The sequence below is a fragment of the Strongylocentrotus purpuratus genome, unplaced genomic scaffold (assembly GCF_000002235.5).
Source record: "Strongylocentrotus purpuratus isolate Spur 01 unplaced genomic scaffold, Spur_5.0 spur5_scaffold_16, whole genome shotgun sequence".
Classification (NCBI taxonomy): Eukaryota; Metazoa; Echinodermata; class Echinoidea; order Camarodonta; family Strongylocentrotidae; genus Strongylocentrotus; species Strongylocentrotus purpuratus.
Window position 1 is genome coordinate 6631567 of NW_022145601.1, and position 22106 is coordinate 6653672.

At 38.0% G+C, this 22106-nt stretch overlaps 2 protein-coding genes across 5 annotated transcripts; one reads left to right on the forward strand and one right to left on the reverse strand.

Annotated features, from left to right (window-relative positions):
• Positions 1–2999: 2999 nt before the first annotated feature.
• LOC100889776 lies at positions 3000–7243 on the reverse strand. Its single transcript, XM_003730525.3, has 2 exons — positions 7055–7243; positions 3000–6626 (listed from the first exon to the last, which is right to left on the reverse strand). Exon 2 carries the CDS (start codon positions 6483–6485, stop codon positions 3000–3002), a length of 3486 nt encoding a protein of 1161 aa, XP_003730573.2. The 5' UTR covers positions 6486–6626; positions 7055–7243.
• A 593-nt stretch (positions 7244–7836) lies between these two features.
• Positions 7837–21741, forward strand: LOC752737. Of its 4 annotated transcripts, XM_030986633.1 has the most exons (5): positions 8601–8766; positions 14252–14401; positions 15653–15737; positions 16152–17136; positions 20677–21741. In XM_030986633.1, exons 2-5 carry the CDS (start codon positions 14266–14268, stop codon positions 20704–20706), a joined length of 1236 nt encoding a protein of 411 aa, XP_030842493.1. In that variant the 5' UTR covers positions 8601–8766; positions 14252–14265; the 3' UTR covers positions 20707–21741. The 4 variants fall into 4 exon arrangements, with proteins under 4 accessions (XP_011667686.2, XP_030842493.1, XP_011667685.2 ...); XM_011669384.2 differs by lacking the exons at positions 8601–8766; positions 20677–21741 and adding an exon at positions 7837–8297 and having other exon boundaries at positions 16152–18300; XM_011669383.2 differs by lacking the exon at positions 20677–21741 and having other exon boundaries at positions 16152–18300.
• The last annotated feature ends 365 nt before the right edge of the window (positions 21742–22106 follow it).

Genomic DNA, 22106 nt, shown 5'->3' on the forward strand with positions numbered 1-22106 from the left:
TATTCCGCATGACAATTCAAGCAGATCGCATTATTTCAATGGTAAATTTGATTACAGAATAAAAACGTGGAGTATAATGCTACATAAATATGTGTCTCAGAAAACACAAGTTACAGAGAATCTACTTGTATATTGTACTCCCTCCTTCTTTCACAGAATTATCTCTCTGTATCTACAATCAGTCCTTCCCTTCTTTTCCCTCTTATCTGCACTCAAACAAAAAATGGAATTAACTAGTATAGTCTTGTGTAAAGCGATTTAAAATATATTTTAGATAACCATGTAGATGTTGAATATGTTTTAACTGCAGGGTCAGTCTCAAATAAAGGACCTTGTCCCTTTTTATTTGCTGCCTATACTTCATCATACATGATTTGCCTGTTTATAGTAATTATTTGACTCTTTGATGTGACGTATCTTGTCATTTTGAAATTCTCCTGTAATATTTAATGCTTCCGGTGTGTGGTGGACGATTTGGCGAACTAACTAGTTGCCCAAGACCCATAGTAATGACACCATGCACTGTAATTTGGTTATACACTGTAGCAGGCAAGGTTCAATCTGCGATTTAATAAAAGGATAAACAATAATAAGTCAACTTGCATAAACAGACATGAAAATAACATATCATGTATCAAATCCTAATAACTATCTGTTATCATAACAAAGGAAAACAAACAATGCTTTCTTCACTATATATCTGACTACGGTAAATACATGCAACAAATAATAACTCACCGACGGTGACTTTGACATTCTTCAAGGTCATATCATTATACTACTACTACGTACATGTACATTAAGACGCACTACCGTGCACGACAATTACGTAACCTACACACGTGTACAATCTTTCACTTGAACGATTCATTCATGTCATATTTCATCATCTCAAATTAGTGTCATAAACATCATATTTCATTAAGCTATCTAGCTGTAAAGACAATATAACTCATAAACTTCAAGATAACATATTCATTTCTACTTACATCATTGGGCTTGTATCACAAAATTAAACGAAAACTTAGGCAACTCTGGGAGGCAACTATCCCATGACGTGGAAAATCAGTAACACACAAAATCCAGTACGCCCTCAAGCGACCTAATCCATACACTTTCTACAAAGCGACGCCTGTGACATCACAAGAATCGGCTTAAAGCAAAACGTCATCCTGTACTCCACATTCCGGCCCTCTTAAATGAGAAGCCTTTCTGAACATTTAACAATACTTTGTTCATTTGAAACATTTCAAAATTAAGTCTATCCACAATTGCTACTCGCAATAAATCATTGTTCCTTTAAATTCTTCAACTTCTTATACTGTTCAAGTGACCTTTTTTTTCTTCACACCTTTAAATAACTAATCACCCTTAACCTATTCAATGATCTTGACCATTAATATCAACATAAAATATCTGAAGATTTTCTTTTCAGCAAACTACTAAGTAATTTCAAAAGCTTTGACATTTGCATAAAATGCACCAAGTGTATATCAAATGCACTTACATAAAACAAATATCCTTCTCAACATCACCATGACAACCCTATCAGAACTCCCAACATTCCTTGTCAGAATTTAGAATCATTTTGGTAAACATCGACGACTCCAAAGATAACTGTAAGCAACCACGCTGCTTCCTCACTATAATTCCCGACACCAGGAATGACACTAAAAATGTTTTAATCCAAAACTAAATCCTCCTACTGACTCAGACGATGGGAGATCTGAGAGTGATGTGTCAAGTTAAACATACAACCAACAACTTGACTGTACCGTAAACACACATTTTATGTTTGTAAGTAACTTTCTACTCGAGCTTCACATGAAGAGCTGAACTCTTGACCTTTCCTATTTTAATACCCTTTGTATTTGGAACACTGTACTAAAAGGCAAACTACATGTATACTACATGTGCCTTGACATGAGGAAGGATAAATTTCCAAATATGCTTAATTCCTGATAATCAGGCATACTTTCAAATAAAAATTTGCATATATATTGCATTAATCAACATGACAACTAGTAGAACCTTTCTACACACAACTCACATTTTCTGTGTCTGAATATATGAAATAATCTTTTACAACTTTACCACTATACTACCAAGAAAATGATATGCAAACCAATTCTGGAATAGATTCCATCTTAAACCAGAATTTTAAATGAAGCAATACATTTACATAATTGTATATACAGTAATCTGATAATCACTGAAGCTACAACTGCACATTTACTGCAACTTAAATGCTGCTAAATGCCATGTTTACATTTTACACTGGAAAAATAACAAATTGTGTGAAAATTTGCAAATTACTCCATAACTTCAAGTGTAATACACTAATGTTCATTAGTTCATGAGTCTTTGAATTGCAGACAGTCATTTTTCTATAAATGTATCAGTTTATGTCCTCTTCTTGTAAGCCGTTCAGTTTCTCAATTCTCAGTTATCAGTCACTATTGGGTTGCTATGGTGACTAAATCTGAATTGTCGGAGAGTTCCAGATCACTAGACGATTCATAACTCAACAAAAAATTATATCCTCGCGTTGAATACGAATTGTCACATTTTGACACTTTCACGTAAAATAAATGTTGGCGATATCATGACATCACATTTCATGATAATAACATTTCTGCTCTAATTGGATCCTTCTGATTTCCAATCAAAAATCACTGACAAACGATCTTCATATGATCATATCTCTGCGACGACATCCTCTGAGACACAAATTCTCCTTGATCATGAAATTTATATATCTCAAAAATTTCTCTTTCTTATATGATTAAACATCACGTGATCCATGAATTCCAAATGAGGGCAATTAACAATCTCCTTCCAAAATCAGGCACAATTTCGAGATAGGACGAACAATTACGCTATTCTTTGTCTTGATGTTCGCACTACGGGTGAAGCCTTTCTTGTCTGGGAAAGTTTGAAGTACTCTTCCCAGCAGCCACGAATTCCGCGGAGTGTTTGCATCGGCAACCAGCACCAAGTCACCAATCTGAAGATTGCGATGCGATCGATGGTACCCATCTTTCTCTTCTTTGCAACTGCGGTAAGTACTCTCTAGACCAGCGCCTCCAGAATACGTCGGCGAGATACTGTATTTGACGCCACCTCCTTCTCGAGTATACATCTGATCTGTCCGTCACTGTTGGTGGCAGTTGCGGCTTCCTGTTCAGCAGAAGTAGGTGATTGGGAGTCAAGGCCTCAAGATCATTGACATCATCTGATACACTTGTTAGAGGCCTGTTGTTGACGATGCTCTTAATTTCGCAGAAGAGAGTTGTCAGACTTTCACCTGAGAGCACCTGTTGCTTAGTTACTGCCAGTATGAGCTTTCTCACAGTCCCAATCTGCCTTTCCCAGACTCCTCCAAAATGGGAAGCAGTGGGTGGGTTGAATGTCCATTTGATGCCTTTCTGGAGCAGGTCTGCGCTGATTTGAGCTTTGTTCCATCCATCTATTTCTCTTTTCAGCTCTCTCTCAGCGCCCACAAGATTAGTGCCATTATCTGAGAGCATCTCCTTGATATTGCCCCTGCGAGCGATGAAACGACGAATGGCACTGATACAAGAGTCCGTATCCAAAGAATGAGCGACTTCCAAATGAATGGCGCGTGTGGTAAGACATGTAAACATGACTCCATATCTCTTCTCCATGCTGCGACCCCTTTTAACCTCAAAGGGGCCGAAATAGTCAATGCCAACCTTGGAAAATGGAGGCTCGTCAGGTAACAGTCTATTCTCAGGCAGGTCAGCCATCTTCTGACTCATCATCTTCCCTCTTTGCCGCCTGCACATGACACATCTGCTAATCATGCTCCTGATAGCTGCTCCTGCTCCAAGCATCCAATACTTCTCACGGAGCACAGAAAGGACATAATTTCTTCCACTATGCCCTGCCTTTACATGAACATCTCTCAAGATCAGATCTGACACATGACTTCCCTTGGGTAAGACGACTGGGTGTTTAGCCTCTAATGGTAGAGCTGATCTCTCTAATCTTCCTCCAACTCTAACAAGACCCTCGTCTATCTTAGGGTCCAGCTTGTAGAGTTGACTTGTCTTTGTCACTTTACCAGCTGAATCGGTCAATGATTCAATCTCCTTCTGGAAGAAACGTTTTTGCACGTAATGCAAAATTCTCTTCTCTGCTTTCTGCATGTCGTCGTAACTGATCCTTTTGAAGTCCCTCAGCTCTTGCTCTGTCTGGGTTTTTCCTTTGAGTTTCAACCACTGCAGATCTTCAGGCCTCTTCCGAAATGGAATGGGAAGTTGATAGTGATCACCATCTTTGCAAACTCCTTCCTGCCAGGTCTTCAAGGCTTTCTGATCATTGATGGACATGCTCTTTTCATCATCATAAAGGTATTCTGTCCCTTCTAGCTTCCAAAATTTGTGAACTTGTTCTTCCAGGAGCATGTTACCATCATCAGAGATGAAGCTAGACGAGGCTTGAAAACTCTGTAAACTACTTCCATTTCCAAGTGGACCATTTAACGTCCATCCAAGTATTGTCTTGACAGCATAAACTTCACCAGGTTTACCTGCTTTGATTTCAAGTGGCATCAGGGCTTCAGGCACATCCTGTCCAATCAGTATGGTTACTTGGTTCTTCCCGGTGACTGGAAGATCAATACCACAAAGATGTTGATATTTCGAAATATCTTCCTCCCTGGCCATGTTTGCAGTACTGATGTTAAGGCTCGGACGAGTTAGAAATTCAGCCTCTATCGTCTTGTCTGCTGTGGAACCTTTAACCCTCAATTTGACGGCTTCACATTCCATTGCTCTTTTAGGGCTTTCCAGTGTTGAGACCTGAATGACTTTCTTTTTCCCCTTTGTCTGGAGCACATCTATTAATTCTTGCAGACAGAATGAGTTCGTAGAACCAGGGTCCAGCAAAGCTAAGGTCTCAATGCTTTCTCCACCATCTGCAGCACTGACAGTAACCGGAATTATTGGAAGGGCTACTCTGCAACCTCCGGCCCTCGTGGCATTGGAACTAGCATGAGATGCTACATCATAGTCAGTTTGAGTTGATGAGTCATTCGATTCCCTTCTTGTTCTCCAAGGTGTAGGATTTCCTGAAGATGGTCTCATCCTTCTCCCGGTATGGAGGAACTTGGTATGCCTTTGATTGCACCCCTTGACTGAGCAGGTCCTATTAAGGATGCACTTTGAGGATACATGACCAGGTAACAAGCAATTGAAACAAAGCCTGTTCTTGAAGGCAAAATCAAAGCGTTCATCAGGCTCCATGGCTTTAAATTCCTGGCAACCGAAAAGGTCATGGCTGTCCTGACACATGATGCAGTTCTTGGTCGATGAATTCACAGAGGTAGTAAACATGCTTGCCTGACCTCTACCTGACACAGTTCTTTCCTTTACACTCCTTGTACTTCCTAGATTCTTTGGTCCACCCATAAGTAAGGCTCCAAATACAGGATCATTGAGTTCATCAGCTGCGCCGGTGATGAATTCAACTGCATGCTGGATGTTAGGCTGTCTGCCACTATCCCTGATGGTCTTTACGAAACGCAACCACCGGCTCTTCAGATGGAATGGCAAACGTTCAATGACCTTCACCAGCTCACTTCTGCTGCTCATCTCGTGAAGCATTCCAAGGGCCATCAAAGTTTCAGCACAGGTCTTTAGCTGATCAGCAAAATCCCTCAGATGTTTAGGATTGCTCTGAATAACTGGACCTTCCGTGACCTTCCTAATCCAGGCGTCACTGATCTTATGGTCACTTCCAAAGCGATCCATCAGAAGCGTTCTGGCATGAAAGTACCCATCATCTTGATGCATCATGAGACAACATTGGATTATGTCTTTGGCAGCTCCAGTACAAAGATGATACAACTTGAGCAACTTGGCGTTATTGTCCAATGACGAATTTCCAATGACACTATCAAATGATCGTATGAACTCAAAGAAATTCAACGGGTTACCATCAAAAGACATAATGTTGGTACTTGAAATTGTGATGGCTTCCAACAGCTGTTGATGTTGTCTCTGTCCTTGCTGTAGATGATGTAAGATGTCAGAGTCCATCTTACCAGTTATCTTTTCATCTTGACTGGTCAGTGCCGGCTTCATTCTCGTTCTAACAGGAGTTGATGAACCTTGTTGTGAAGGTTCAGACTTGGAAGGCTCAGTCTTCTGTTCTATGGACCTGGTACCTCTATATACAGTTTCCTCCGCTTCAGCGATCTTTAATCTAGTCTTCAGAAGAAGCTCAGCTTTCCGTTGTTTAAGCTTCATTTCTTCTATCTCAAGTTCTTGTTGGTCTTTAAGAGCTGCTACTTCTGCGGCTAAGGCAGCTCTCTTAGCCTTCGCCCGTATCCTCCAACTCGCCGAGGTGGTGCTACTCCCCCTTTGGCTAGCTGAGTCCTCAGGTCTAATACTGTCCGACTTGTGGTCCTTGAAGGTAACCTCTGGATCTGTGCTCATATCCATGCCGGTTACACTCATGATGGAGGATATGACAGTCACACAAGTTGATATTGAACTGTTGTGGTGGACGATTTGGCGAACTAACTAGTTGCCCAAGACCCATAGTAATGACACCATGCACTGTAATTTGGTTATACACTGTAGCAGGCAAGGTTCAATCTGCGATTTAATAAAAGGATAAACAATAATAAGTCAACTTGCATAAACAGACATGAAAATAACATATCATGTATCAAATCCTAATAACTATCTGTTATCATAACAAAGGAAAACAAACAATGCTTTCTTCACTATATATCTGACTACGGTAAATACATGCAACAAATAATAACTCACCGACGGTGACTTTGACATTCTTCAAGGTCATATCATTATACTACTACTACGTACATGTACATTAAGACGCACTACCGTGCACGACAATTACGTAACCTACACACGTGTACAATCTTTCACTTGAACGATTCATTCATGTCATATTTCATCATCTCAAATTAGTGTCATAAACATCATATTTCATTAAGCTATCTAGCTGTAAAGACAATATAACTCATAAACTTCAAGATAACATATTCATTTCTACTTACATCATTGGGCTTGTATCACAAAATTAAACGAAAACTTAGGCAACTCTGGGAGGCAACTATCCCATGACGTGGAAAATCAGTAACACACAAAATCCAGTACGCCCTCAAGCGACCTAATCCATACACTTTCTACAAAGCGACGCCTGTGACATCACAAGAATCGGCTTAAAGCAAAACGTCATCCTGTACTCCACACGGTGAAATGAAGTGAATGAATGAACGACTATTAATCCCCTACACAGAACCAGCTCTTGTTTTCCGTTTACTTAGCTATATTCTGCAAACTTTCCAGTAGGGAAAAATCGATATTTTAAAGTACACCTGAGTCACATAGTAGCCTCTACACCTCCTTTGCAATTTACTGGGCTGGCCAACGTTTCGACAGTTAATCCCATTGATTTTTGTGTCAGCTGGTTCAACTAGAATGAAGGCCTAGTTGTTTATACTCACACTCTGAAGAAGACTTGTATAACTCTCACCTGGGGGGTGTTTCACAAAGATCCTAAGTTGAACTTATCTCTAAGTTGGACTTAAAAATTATGGAAAGCCGTTAGCATCTATGAACATATTTTGTAAAAGTTATTTTAAAAGGCATAAAATGTTATACAAATTATTCATATTTTCTATTATCAAGGAGATTTCACGTTCTTGATGTGGAATTTATAAAAAGTCTAAAATACTTGAATTTTAGCTTTTGAATAGGCCTATATTTTTATTTTAAGGCTACAAATGGCTCTCCATAATGTTTAAGTCCAACTTAGAGTTAAGTTCGACGTGGGATCTTTGTGAAACACCCCCCTGGTGTAATATTTTTCTATACTGGATGGAATATTAAGCGGTGTATAAACCAATTTCCGATATTTAATAGACTTGAAATGAAGGAATGTGACATCCCAACTGAGATTCACCAGTTCACCATCCGAAAGCATATCACGGGATAGGCAAGCATTTATATGACTTTGCTAAATTATGCCATTGACTTCCTTTTCTATTCAACGTCAACGAGAGCTGGTATAGATACATCAAGAACACAAAACGCACTTTGATCAATAATCATCTCTTTGTTTGAGTCATTGAAAATGTTCGCATATTGATCCTATTTCGATCGTTGGTCTACATACTAAAAGCTAGCTAATTATATACATAATATACAGTGATCCTTTCTCGAATACGTTTGTGGTAATGTTTGTGATGGGTCTGGGGCCAGTTCCATATAGCTGAGCTGTATTATCAGATTATTTTGGTAAGTTTGTTTCGTATCTGTTTGGGTTTTTTTTTTTTGTAATTGGGTGTGAGTTTGTATATATAATACACTTTATTAAATGAAGTAGTTTGCCTCGAGAGTGTAAAAGTGGATTTCTTCTACAAGCGCTCAAAGAATCCATCGGGACGAACTCTACAAGTTCTTCTAAGATATAAACTCGATACTCGGTTTAAACTGTTTTGTTCAAATTTGGTGCAATGCAGGATACAATGTTCGCATATTGATCCTTAACAATAATCGCTAAGCTATCGATTTCGGCAGTAATGCGGGAGCGCCGTCTTTCAATAATTGTAAGAAGGCAACTATTTTGATCGTTGGTCTACATACTAAAAGCTAGCTAATTACATACATATATACAGTGATCCTTTCTCGAACACGTTTGTGGTAATGTTTGTGATGGGTCTGGGGCCAGTTCCATATAGCTGAGCTGTATTATCAGATTATTTTGGTAAGTTTGTTTCGTATCTGTTTGGTTTTGTTTGTGTAATTGGGTGTGCGTGTTTATATATATACACTTTATTAAATGAAGTAGTTTGCCTCGAGAGTTCGTTCGTTCGTGTCTCCTTAGATCAAGATAAATGTATCTTGATCTAAGGAGTAGTTGCTACAACCGGCCGTGTCAGACACGTTGCCCCGGGGTGCGAGATAAGACTCTTGTAGCGTGCCCCACTTAACACAATTATACAATATCAATTAAAAGAATGAAGCGATTAATATTACTCTCATGTTACGGCGAAAAAAATATTGTATATATTATGAATCAATTGATTTGGTCGATCCAGGTTGATGGCACAAACACGGCACTACTGGACAAAGAGTGTAAAAGTGGATTTCTTCTACATGCGATTGAAGAATCCATCGGGACAAACTCTACTAGTTCTCCTAAAATATAAACTCGATACTAGGTTTAAACTGTTTTGTTCAAAATTCGGTGCAATGCTTTGCAATGCAGGAAGTCAGTCCGAGGTCTATCTTTGACTGTATTATTTCTTAGATCGGGTTTACCTGAACTAGAAAACGGACAATATAAGTTTGCTATCACTGGCGTGATATCAGGGCAGCCTTTCTCGGCGACAACCTATTGCGTTTCAATGGAAAATATTAACAATAATTAAAAGTGTTTGTATAGTGCATAACGCATAGGCATGATTGAATGTCTCTACGCGCCCTATACAGATCAGGGCCCCGTTTCACAAAACTTGTCATCAGTGACAAATGACAGTATTTTTTATAAGCTACCGAAATCCATGCTTCTGATTGGTTATCAGCAGATTTGTCACTGATATTTGTCATTTGTCATTAAAAAAAGGCTTTGTGAAACGGGTCCCAGAATACAGAGGGAGTGGAAATGGTGCACTGGGTTCATAAGTGAGAGATTTTACAAAATGCTTAATAAGTATCTTTTCAAATTACTTCTGAACTTTTCGTATGTTTCTATATTTCTAATGTATTCCGGCACTTTTGATGAAACCTTTACTGTTTCGTTTGTTTAGTTTTTCTCAATTTCTTCAATTCGATTTTTGCGAATTAGCCGGACTTGCCGTTTAACTCCTTGACTTGCTATTGGAAAGCTGCATAATGGCATCCATGCTAAAGCCAGGGTAATAATTGTGGAGCGCTAGGAATGTCAAGTCTGAGACATGAGCACCATACAAGAACAGAACCCTCTATTATTATTAGTAGTAGTAGTGATAGTAGTAGTACATGTAATAGGAGTAGTCACTCTAAAAAAAAAAGTGCAAAAAAGGGTGCAAAATAAGAGTTTGCACCCTTTACATAAAAATGAACCCTTTTGAAGGAAAAGGGGTGCAAAAAAGGTTGCAATATAATATTTAGCACCCTTCCCACAAAAATGAACCCTACCGACCAAAAAAGGGTGCAAAATAAAAGTTTTCATATTGCATGCATATTCATGATTACTTTACACGTGTTCAACATAAAAATACATTCATCATGATTTGTTAAGCAAATTATGACAATGCACACCAATTTTGTGATTTGTATTTTCCTTCGGCAATCATTAACCAATAGATTATTTTGTCTGATCATGTTACAATTACATTCACGTTTTAGCAATAGATATATTGATTATATGATTACTAACCAAGAAACAACGTGCATGTCTAATATGTATTTGTGTACGAGCAATTTTCACAAGTATCCCACAAGTATGGATGCAGGATTGCACCTTTTAATGGGTGCAGGATTGAACCCCTAAAGATGCTGCTATTGCATCGGTTTGCACCAATAATGGAGCAGGATTGAACCATTAAGGGTACTAACATTAGGTATAGCACACCAAAAATAAGTACAACAAACACATGTTTTCTGATGATTGCAAATGATCAAGCTTTATGAAAGCTTCAAAAAACAAAAAACAGAATTGAAATCGGTCAATGCGTTGTAATTTTATACCATTTTTTTGATATCGCAACATTACCGAAAAACCTCCCAGAAATGGTCAAATTCGACAAAGTTAATTCATCACTTTCTTGGACACAAATAACAAATTAAATTATCAGACACTAAAATATCATCTTTGTGGTAAAAAATACAGAAAAAGAAAATTCATATACCTATCTATTACCGTTTTGAAAACAGAAGCCAACAAAATAAGTAATTTTTGCCATTTTTTGCGAATCTGCAGATATGAAAAAGTTGTGAAAATAACCAAGTCCGCCTAATTAATATGCGCATCTGTAATCAAATCAAAACCGAACATGATACATCAGTGAAACCTATGTTTATCAGACAGGTATGGAAATATATTTCATTTGAAATATTAAAAAATCATGAATATTCATCAAATATGAAAATTAGGTCATTTCAGCTGATTATATATTCGCGCACTCATTATGCTAATTAGGAAAGTCAAACCGTTCATTTTTGGGGCATTTTTTAAATCATTTATTCATGGATCATATTTACACCAAATATTAACCTTAAATTCCAAATATTTTTGCAATGCCAATAAAATATGGCCATGGAAATTACTTGGATCACCGTCACAGTTATTCCTTCATGTGTTTCACAAATTATTCAGAAAAACCGATCATATGATAAGAATTTGCAGACTTTCAGCTACATCACAGTATATTTGCCTATTTAAAAGATGTCAGATTTGAGGATTTATGACGATTTTCCGAGAAACCATTCAACAGGCCATAACATTCCACAGGGATTGAATTTCAGAGTAACAAGAAGTTTAGTGACCCCAATACAGTTGTGGCTACCTTGAGTGTAAACAACAATTTGATTTAATGAGTGAAACACATGAGGATATTGCATATTTTGTAGGGGATTTTTATACATTGAGGTGCATTTTCACCACGCAGAATAACAATGCTAGTCAATGGGCGATCAGCGGGCCATGTCACACATGGCTGAAAAGACAATATTCTAATTAAATAATTTAACATATTTCCCACATGCCTATAACAATGGCACTACACAGAATTGTAGTTAAAGGTATGCTTGAAATATATGTGAAATACAATTTTTAAAATATTGTTTAGTTTTTTTTAAATAAATTTACAAAAATTGCTATTTCTACCAACTGACTGCTGTTGTGTGTGTGTGTGCATGGGTCAAACTGTGTGCACAGGCATTGTGATCCCCCTACTAACATGTCTCCTAAAAGGTGCAATCTGGCACCCTCTTAAAGGGTGCAGGATTGAACCCATAAAGGTACTGCTAGTGTTGCATCGGTTTGCACCCCTAAAGGTGCATGATTGAACCATTAAGGGTAACATGTCCCCAGTGGCGGATCCAGGGGGGGGGGGGGGGGGGCGGGGGCCCGGCCCCCCCCCCCCCCCCCCGAGTAAGAAAAAAGGGAGACCATAAGAAGGGGGGAAAGGAAGTAAAACAAAAAAGGAAAAAACAGGAGGAAAAAAGAGAGAGAGAGAGAGAGAGAAGGAAAAGAAGGGAAAGAGGAGAAAAAGGGAAAGAAAGAAGAGGAAGAAGAAAAGAAACGGGGGAAGAAGGAGATCGGGGGGGCGAAAGGGCCTCGCCTCCCAGGCTGTTGCCTCCCACCCCCCCCCCCCCCCCCCATCAAAAAAATAAGAGAGAAGGAAGGAAATGGAAAGAAAAAAGGAAAAGAGGAGATAAAGGAAAGGAAAATTGAGGAAGAAGAAAAGAAAAGAAGAGGGTATCAGTTGTAATTTTCCCGCCAACAAGTTGTGGATCGGGGTGGGGTGGGGCAAAAAGCCCTTGCCTCCCCCCGCCCCCGCTAAAAAGGAAAAAAGGAGAGCTAAAAGGGACCGAAAAAGAGGAAGAAGGAAAAAAAGGGTGAAAAGAAGGGGAAATAGATCACTTGCGGTTAATCCCGCCAACAACGTGTGGAGAAGGGTGGGGCCGAAAGGACCTTGCCTCCCCCCCCCCCCAAAGCAAATCTAAGAGAGAGAAGGAAGGGAAGGGAAGGGGAAAGAGGAGAGAAAGGGACAGGAAAAAAAAGAGAAAGAAGAAAGGTAGGGGAGATCAGTTGCGATTTTTCCGCCAAGAAAGTGTAGCTCAGGGGGGGGGGGGAGCGGGGCACTGGCATACTGATCGGGAGGGCGCTCGGGGAAATAAAATTTAAACGTGGTTTTTTTTCTAATTCCATAGCGGTGGTTAACACATAATGCTGAAATGACATAATTTCAGAGATTTTTCCTCATTTTGTAGTAAATTATACTTTTTATGCGTTTGTTGTAAAATGACGAATTCCTAAATTTACAGCCAGGCAAGAAATATGCTTCTTGAGATGCCTACATGTCAGGGCCTGCGGAACGGCGGAGATCGGGAGCCTCTAGCTCCCTCCCCCCCCCCCACTTTTTTGAAAAAGAATATTAAAGAGAAAGAAAGAGAGCAAGAAAGAAAGAATAGTTAATTGCCAGTGTCACAACAAAATAAGTTTTAAAAAATGCCATTCTGACCGTAATTAAACGCCTAAAACCCCTGAGCTTCCGGGGGCTCTGCCCGCGGGACCCAGCCAAGGGATCCAAGCAGTGGCGGATCCAGGGGGGGGGGCCCGGACCCCCCCCCCCCCCTGAGAAAAAAAATCATGTAAAAACACGTGATTTTTTTACCTTTTTGGGGGTTTGGGCCCCCCCCCCCCCCTGTCGTTCAAGGAGGGGTGCAATTTTTTAAATTTTCGAGGACCCCCCCCAAAAAAATGTGCTCACTACCCCCCCCCCCCCCCCCGAATCGTCTTCTTTTTTTTCTAATAATTTAATGAAACGTCAAAGCTTCCGTGCTTCGCGGAGAGGGGAGACTGAATTTAGACAAGGAATAAGAGCCGAGAATGGTAATACAAATCGTCTTCTTTTTCTAATGATTTAATGAAACGTAAAAGCTTCCGCGCTTCGCGCGGGAAGGGGGGTAAACTGAATTCAGACGAGGATTATTTTCGAGAACGGTACAACGAATCTCCTTCTTTCCCTAATGATTTAATGAAAGGTAAAAGCTTCCGCGCTTTGCGCGGGAGGGGGGGCAACTTAATTCAGATGAGGATTGAGAGTCGAGAACGGTACAACGAATCGTCTTCTTTCTCTAATGATTTAATGAAACGTAAAAGCTTCCGCGCTTCGCGCGGGAGAGGGGGGGGGGAACTGAATTCAGACGAGGATTATTTTCGAGAACGGTGCAACGAAGTGGATACGTCGCCGGACTGTCGATCACAAGGTCCGCGGATCGAGTATCGCCGCCGCACTGATGTCCTTTGGCAAGACATTGATCTAGATTTGCCACACTCTACCCAGGTGAAGTAAATGGGTACCTGATAGGAATTTATTCCTTGAAACGCAGCGCGCGTAACAGCTGCACTGCTAAAGCCAGGGTAATTATGCTGCATTATTGTAGAGCGCTTAGAGACTTCTGATAAAGTAAGTGTTAGGCGCTATATAAGCAAGAATAATTATTATTATTAATAGAATCCAACATTTGCTCTTAAACAGGTGTATGAAGCGTGATGGATCAGTTCGGTGTCACACATGGCCAGGGCTGGATAAGAAGATGCCAATCCGCGTTGAGGAGTTCAAAATACCTGCTGAACATATCTGTGCTTCTCTCGATTGCCTTCATGGTGTTCGTCTATTCGATAAAAGGTAAGTTCTACGAGGGTTAACTTTACCGACGTCCACAAGAGCGACAGTCCACTATCTTCCCACATGTTTTTCTTTGTTTTGTCGGTCTCTTTATAGGCTCATAGTCTCTAGGATATTTTGGAAATTCTTCATTTCTATATTTCCTTTGTTTTTGCCTCCCTCGTAGTGGACTGTCGGTCTCGTGGGCTGTCAGTCTCGCAGGCTTTCCGTTTACTGGGATGACCTCCATGCACAGGGAATAAAGACATGACCCCTGTAAAGTAAAACAAACAAAATAGCTTGAAGCGTCCTCCGCCACTAAACTTATCTTCATAAAACAATGGCCTAATCTACTTAGATAGGTTCGAACTTTACACATTCGGGATAGTAGTATACGAATAATACACAGCAGTGAGGGCATTAGTAAGAAGTACCCACACAAGGTACCTTCCGAACAGTCTAACACGCCCTAGGCGGTAGCCGAGGGTGTTTGGACTGTTTTGAAGGTACCGAGTGTGGTTAATTTTACTAATGCCTGAACAAAATGAAGTATACTATTTTTTGTATAAGATTATGTTTTATTTGTTTTATAAAATTATGTTTTAATTTGTTTCATAAATTGATGTTTTATATTAAACATGATTTTACTAATGACCGGTCATTAGAATTAGATAATGACTGGTTATTATCCAAATTGCGCGTTAGGCAAAATGAATGTCTGGTCACGTGTACACTTTCAAACAATAATTTGATTCGGATCCACGTCATCATCTTATAATTACTTCTACCGTTATCACCTGCAATATTCCCCCTCCCCCCAAACGTACTTATACAATTAATTTCCCATTCATGCAGCAGTATTTGTTATCAAAAAGTGAAAAAGATGAGGACCCTGTAAAGTGTATTGTGTGTCTGTAAGGTAGCATTGTTATGAGTTTTGGTTTCATCATATAGCGCAGTGGACTATATCTATATAGTAGCTGAGCTTTATAAATAAATCTAATTATTATTAATTGATAATAATCTGTCAGGATATTAGAGAACACGTCTTGAATGAGATTATGTAACAGTTACCATTTTAAAGACCTGGAATTTTAGATAACTGCCTGCAAATGCTCAATGTGATTTAGGCAAAGAAGTACTTTCCTTATGAATATAGACCCAATTTGTATAAATAGACAAGGTGAATGATGAAATGAAGTTCATATGAATGAAATGAATCAAATAATATCATATTCATTAATCTAAGTCTCAATGATTACGCTTGATCAGGTAATTGGCTTCAACGCGGTGTGAGTACGTCTTCGGTAAATCCCATTCCCGAGTCCGGCTGGTATGAGGCTGAGCCTGTCAGTGGGTAAGTTTGTTCTTTCCTTTTCAAAACAAAACGAACAAACAACAAAACAATACAGTACACTGCAATACAATGAATAACCTAAGATATTGAAAAAAGAAACAGAAATAGTCTTAATACAAACACTGTGCATATATTATATTCGTATGAACTAGTTAAGAGAGAGACAGAGAGAGAGAGTGTGTGAGAGAGAGAGAGAGAGATGGAGAGAGAGAGAGAGAGAGCGGAAATCTGTCTCTACATCTAAGGTGCCATTTCACCCAAAAGAATTATAACACAAACAAGTATTTGCGGTTACGTTCTCAATCATGTTATACAATCTGGTACATATATTATTATAATCTTAAGACCGTGTATAATGATGTGCCATGTACATGTATCATTTCATCCTTTTTTCTTGTTATTCTTTTCTTTCAGAAATAATGATGGGAGAAGAACCGAAGAACATGGAGGTGTGCATGAATACCGTGCCGAACGTACTATGAACACCAGGACATTGGTCCAACTCATGGCTGACCAAAGTGCCAGTCCGACATTTTCTCTACTGGCCAATGTTACACAGCATAGGAAGGGCTTGCCAAATTATTACATTCATGGGTTGAGATCTGGAATGGGAGAGGATTACGCTAAGTGCAACATTGCTTTTGTGCACCTTCATAAAGCAGGTGGGACAACAACTAAGGCGTTATTTAGGAAAGCGCGTCGAAAAGCAAGAATGAATGAAGTTAAAATGTCCAACCGTGTAACTACCAGCGAATTTGACCGCTTCCTCCAGAAGGGACGTACACCCAAGCCGACACTCTTCTGGGGAGGTTTCAGCTTTGGCATATGTGATGTATTGCATAAGAGGCCCTGCTCATACATGACAGTTCTTCGTAATCCGTATGACAGGATCATTTCGTCGTACTTCTTCTGTTTTACAAAATACTCATCACGTCTGTGCGGACCAGTGAGACCCAAAGACGTGTCCATCACTGCTTGGGCGATTCATCAAGGCAGTCACTTCTTCAATCTAGTTCTTGTGCACCCGGACACTTGTAGGAATGACTCCAGTTCCGATGAGTACGTAAAACTCTATCAGGATCACACGAAAGATATCATCCAATACGTGCATCGGCACGAGGACACGTGTTGGTTTCGACAAAAAGCTCTTCATAAAGAGGCCTTAACAAAAGAGCAGCGTCGTGCACTTCTACACTATATCCTTGATAATCTGGAGAACTGGTTCGCGGTAATAGGAATGTTGGAGGACTATCGGGTATCTCTAGAGCTCTTTGGAGAAGCTTATCAAATGAATTTTACAGCTGAATATTCCGTTCCCCTTAACACGGGCGGGGCCAGAGTAAAAGAGGAAGATACGACAATAAAACAAATGAAAATTGACTTACTTAATAGTGCAGAGGTAAGAGAAGCGTTGTATGAAGATATTATGATTTACGAGAAGGCTCTAGAGATCATGAAACTTCAAAAAGAAGAATATTCTCGAATAAAGAATATCGGATGAGAGATAAAATATGAGTAGCCCCCCCCCCCCCATTATGTTTATGTCTTAAAAAGACGAAATTTAAAAGTATAAAGTTGTCAGAGGTTCGTTCATTGAACTTGTAAATAATAAAATATGTAAAGCGCTTAGAGACGGTATTCCGTATAAAGCGCTATATAAATCCTGATTATTATTATTATTATTATTATTATTAAGGTGGATATAAACTGATTAGAGTGGCGTGTAATGGTATGTTTTTCAATATTCTTTAGTGATTCAATTCCATGCTTAAGTCATACATAAACAATTAATCTTCAGTACAATAACCAAGAAACAGTTAGAACATAAACAAAATGATGACATGTTTATCTCAGCTCTTCGATTAATTATTTTTCAATCGAAATTTGGGTTCGCGCGTATTAGTGTGTATCATATAAGATAATTGCACATTTGACACTCTGTTGCGTGGTCTGTGGTATAGTTTGTTCGGGAGGGTCAATCCATCACGACATAATAGATGTATCACAAAACGAGAACTTTAATAATAATAAATAATAATAATGAACATTTGTATAGCGCCTTTTCTACAAGTAGATACAAAGCGCTTAAAACTTTATATCATGAAGATTTGTATGCGAGCAAATTTACACTCAATCTAGAACTAAATAGAATTCATTACTCGTTCTGATTAGTGAACAAGGAATGATGATATTAATGATGATATTTATATTGATATGAATGATTATATTTACTATTCAGCACCAATATCAACATATCGGTATCGCTAAAAAGCAGTCAGTCCGCCGCAGAGCGTATGCAAATTAGGCTTTAGGTTCGATGCGCAGAATCCCGTTCCGCACGTACGTAATCTCGTGGATTCTCGTTTTGCGAGATTTTGGCTGACTCGGGAGCATAGCTATCGCCGGATATTGGCCAAGCCCTGCCGACAGGGGCGCATAAGCACCACGTGTCATCATATGAAATGACCATAGAAGGCACTATTGTAATCATCAAAGAAAAATTATTTCGAGCGAACGTTAGTGTTATTGTTTTGTTTTTTGTTTTTTTGTAAAATGAATTTATTGATAAATATATGCTTTTGAACAAATCAAACAATCATACACAATCAATTGAAATAACATCGTAGCATCTTAATATAGTTCAAATAAAACATGTTTCGTTTTCTTGAATAACAGTGTTTTCAAAAATGCATAGCTTTTTTGTTTTACAGTTCCTTTCGATCTTTAATCGGTTGTGGATTAATCTTTTGAAAATACAAAGAATAGAGACTTCATGAAACATGATTTTCGCGATTTTCTGCTTGCATAAACGTTAAATAAACTGCGTATTTTGCGTATATGATAAGAAAATTTAAACTTTTAAATATTTTGTTTTTCAAGTTAAAACCTTCAATTAAAACGAACTTGTCAAAAGAAAAATTAACATTGTAAAGTTTTCGAATTATGTCTCCAAATTTTAACCAAAACAATCTTGTGTGCTTGCATTTTACAAATAAATGGAGATTGTCGTGTAACTGATCATCATATAAACATAAGGGATTGTTACACAATTTCCATTTAAATAAAATATACCTATTTGGTAATAAGTTGTGTAATAACTTAAAATTGAATTCTGATATTTTGTTTTCTTTCATAGCTTGTAAATTAAATGACCATATGACTTTCCAGTCGATTTGTTCTGTACTACTTAACATTTCTTCCCATTTCTCTTCGATTGGAGGTCTAACAATTGAATGAATAGACAACGTAGAGTAAAAAAAACTTCGACTTTCGTTTAGTGTTAACATTCATTAAAACATTTTTCATGACACCTTCATTTTCTTCTTGTGTCGCATCATATACATGTACCTGTCTTAACAGATTCTGTTTCCAAACTTTGGGAATTGCATTTACTATGATGTAATATTCTTGAAACAAAGACACATGTTTTTTCTCAAATCTTTCTTCAATTTCTCTCAAAGACATAAATCTAGAGTTTTTTACGACATCATTAATTTTCAAAAGGCCTACATCGAACCATTTTTTAATAAATAATACATTTTTGTTATGATCTCTTATATTTGAGTTAAACCATATGTTTTCACTTCTAACATTAGTAGATTGTAAATCAATTGGCGTCTTACTTTCTACTATCTCTTTAAAGTCAAACCAAGTATATACCATATTCTTGTAATATTGGGGCATTTTTATATTCTTTAAACAAACTTCATATCATCTTTTGTACATTTACTATTTAACACATATTGTAAATTGACCACTTTTTTAAAGAAACCATCAATTATCTTTTTCCACTTTGAGTTTTCGTGGGAGAAGTAGTGCAATATCCACTTTAATATAAAACTTTGTAACAGAGCATTCAAATCAACCATTTTTAATCCTCAATACTCATAACTCATACAAACCACTTTTCTTTTTATTTTGTGTTTTTTCCATTCCACAAAAATATATACAGTAAAGAATCAATGAGTTTCATTACATTTTCCGGCATGGAAATCATTTGAGCATTGTATATACTTTGAGAAACAAGAAATTATTTGAGTATAGTTATTTTACCAGAAAAAGTTAAGCGCCTCGCTTTCCATAGACGTTCTATATTTTCAATCTTTGATATTTTGGGTTTCCAATTAAGATTTATTAGGTTTTGTTCATTTTTACCAAAATGAACCCCTAATATTTTAACATCAGAATAGGTCCATGGAATGCCATGAATGTTTTCACCAATGGTGTCTCCATTAATGTTAACTATGGAAGTATTTGATTTATTCAGCTCTAACCCAGAAAATAAACCGAAATGTTCTATCTGCTTTATAGCTTTCTTTAAAGATGTTGTGTCTTTAACAAAAATTGTTGCTTCATCTGCAAATTGCAGTATCTTTATTTCGACTGAATCAAAAAGGGTAATTCCTGTGATGTCTAGATCGTTTCTTATTTTAATAGCTAGTACCTCGGCAGCGAGTATGAATAGCAGGGCCGAGAGAGGGCACCCTTGGCGTACGCCTCCTGTTATGTTAATTTGTTCTGTTAACCAACCGTTTACATTGACACTGCTTTTAACATTTGTGTACAGAGTATTGACCCATCTGCAAAAATCATTTTTAAATCCAAATTTCCGTAAACATTCAAAGAAGGCGCAATTATGCTGTCAAATACCTCATTTTGAAAAGTCGCGATGTTTCGCGCACCCGTTTACACTTGTGCGGAAACATCACCGACTGAAAAGCGCAGTGATGTTTTGGCGCGTTTCAGTTGGTAATGCGCATGCGCGGCACTCCGATGCAAACACTTTCCTCTTTCTATCTTTCCTTGTTATTCTATGTTTTTCCTTCTATCATCTTCTCTTACATGTATGTCATCTTTATCACTTCCTTCTATCACTTTCTCTTTCTGTGTTTCCTTATGTTATTCTTTATTTATTCCTTTTATCACCTTCTCTTATCAGCAATTACTACACAACAGTCTGCTGACCTAGAGCGCGTCCAAAAAAGGGCCTGTCGTATTATCCTGAGCGGTTATACTTCCTACACTTCGGCCCTTGAAACACTAGGCATCCCATCCCTTGAAGCACGCAGACAAACTCTGCTCTCTAACTTTGGTCTTCGTCTTCTCTCCTCTCGACACCGAGATCTCCTGCCCGAGTTCCGAGGGCAGACAACGACTCGTCAGCTTCGGAATTCCAACGAACTCAATATCCCAATGTGTAGAACCACGAGATATCGCAAATCTGTGATCCCTACCATTGTACGGCTGATAAACTCAGATTTGAAATAAGCTTGAAAGAATAATAATCCATTCGTTTCGTTTGATTTTATCAATTCAAATTTCAAAATAATATATATACCTATATTTTTAAAATTTGCAATCCAACAATGCAATTCTGTTAATCACATCTAGTTTGTTTTTCCTCTTTTTTAACAGCTATTTTTTTTTTTTTGTAAATTCAATTTTCAATAATAATTATATATCTTAATATGGATCTTGAAGCAAATACATGTGTATTAACCATGTTTTGCCAAATTATGTAAAGGTTTTTATATTTAAATATCTATAATGAATATATCAATGACATTGCGGTTTGTGCTTTAGGATTCATTGTTTAATTTTGTAGTCGGTTTAAGTTGGTCTCAAAAATTATGCTGCATTTACATTGTAAAGGTATTATATTTGTATTACAGTACAGTTTATTACACTTTATCCGATTATATATCTAGTTCTCCTTTTCAGCCTATTTATCTGTCCTACTCTTTATTTGTCCCTTTTATTGTGTAGTCTCCTCGCCAGCTTCTCTTTCTCATTTCTCTATGCCCTCTCTCTCTCTCCCCCCCCCCCCCCCCCCCCTCTCTGTTATTATCTTACCAGTCCTTCTAATCTTCTGTTACATTTCTCTTATTGCCTTCTGCTACGCGATCGTTCTCCTTCAATTATCCTTTAGTCATCGGTTTTAATCTCTTCTCTTGTTTCTCTTCTCTTGTTTTCTTTGATCATATCCTTGATTATTTATTGTGAATCGCCATTTATATGTATATGTTATGCTTTTGAATGTATCTTTTGTAAATTCAATTTGTTTCAGCCTCTGGCTGCTATTTGAATGTTTTTTAATCAATAAACCATATCAAATCAAATCAAATCTTATGTTATTCTTTGTTTTTTTTAATCATTCTATCACTTTCTCTTTCTGTCTTTCCTTATGTTATTCTTTGTTTCTTCCTTCTATCACTTTCTCTTTCTGTCTTTCCTTATGTTATTCTTTATCACTTCCTTCTATCACTTTCTCTTTCTGTGTTTCCTTATGTTATTCTTTATTTATTCCTTTTATCACCTTCTCTTATGTTATTTTTTTTTTTATCATTCTATCACTCCCTCTTTCTGTGT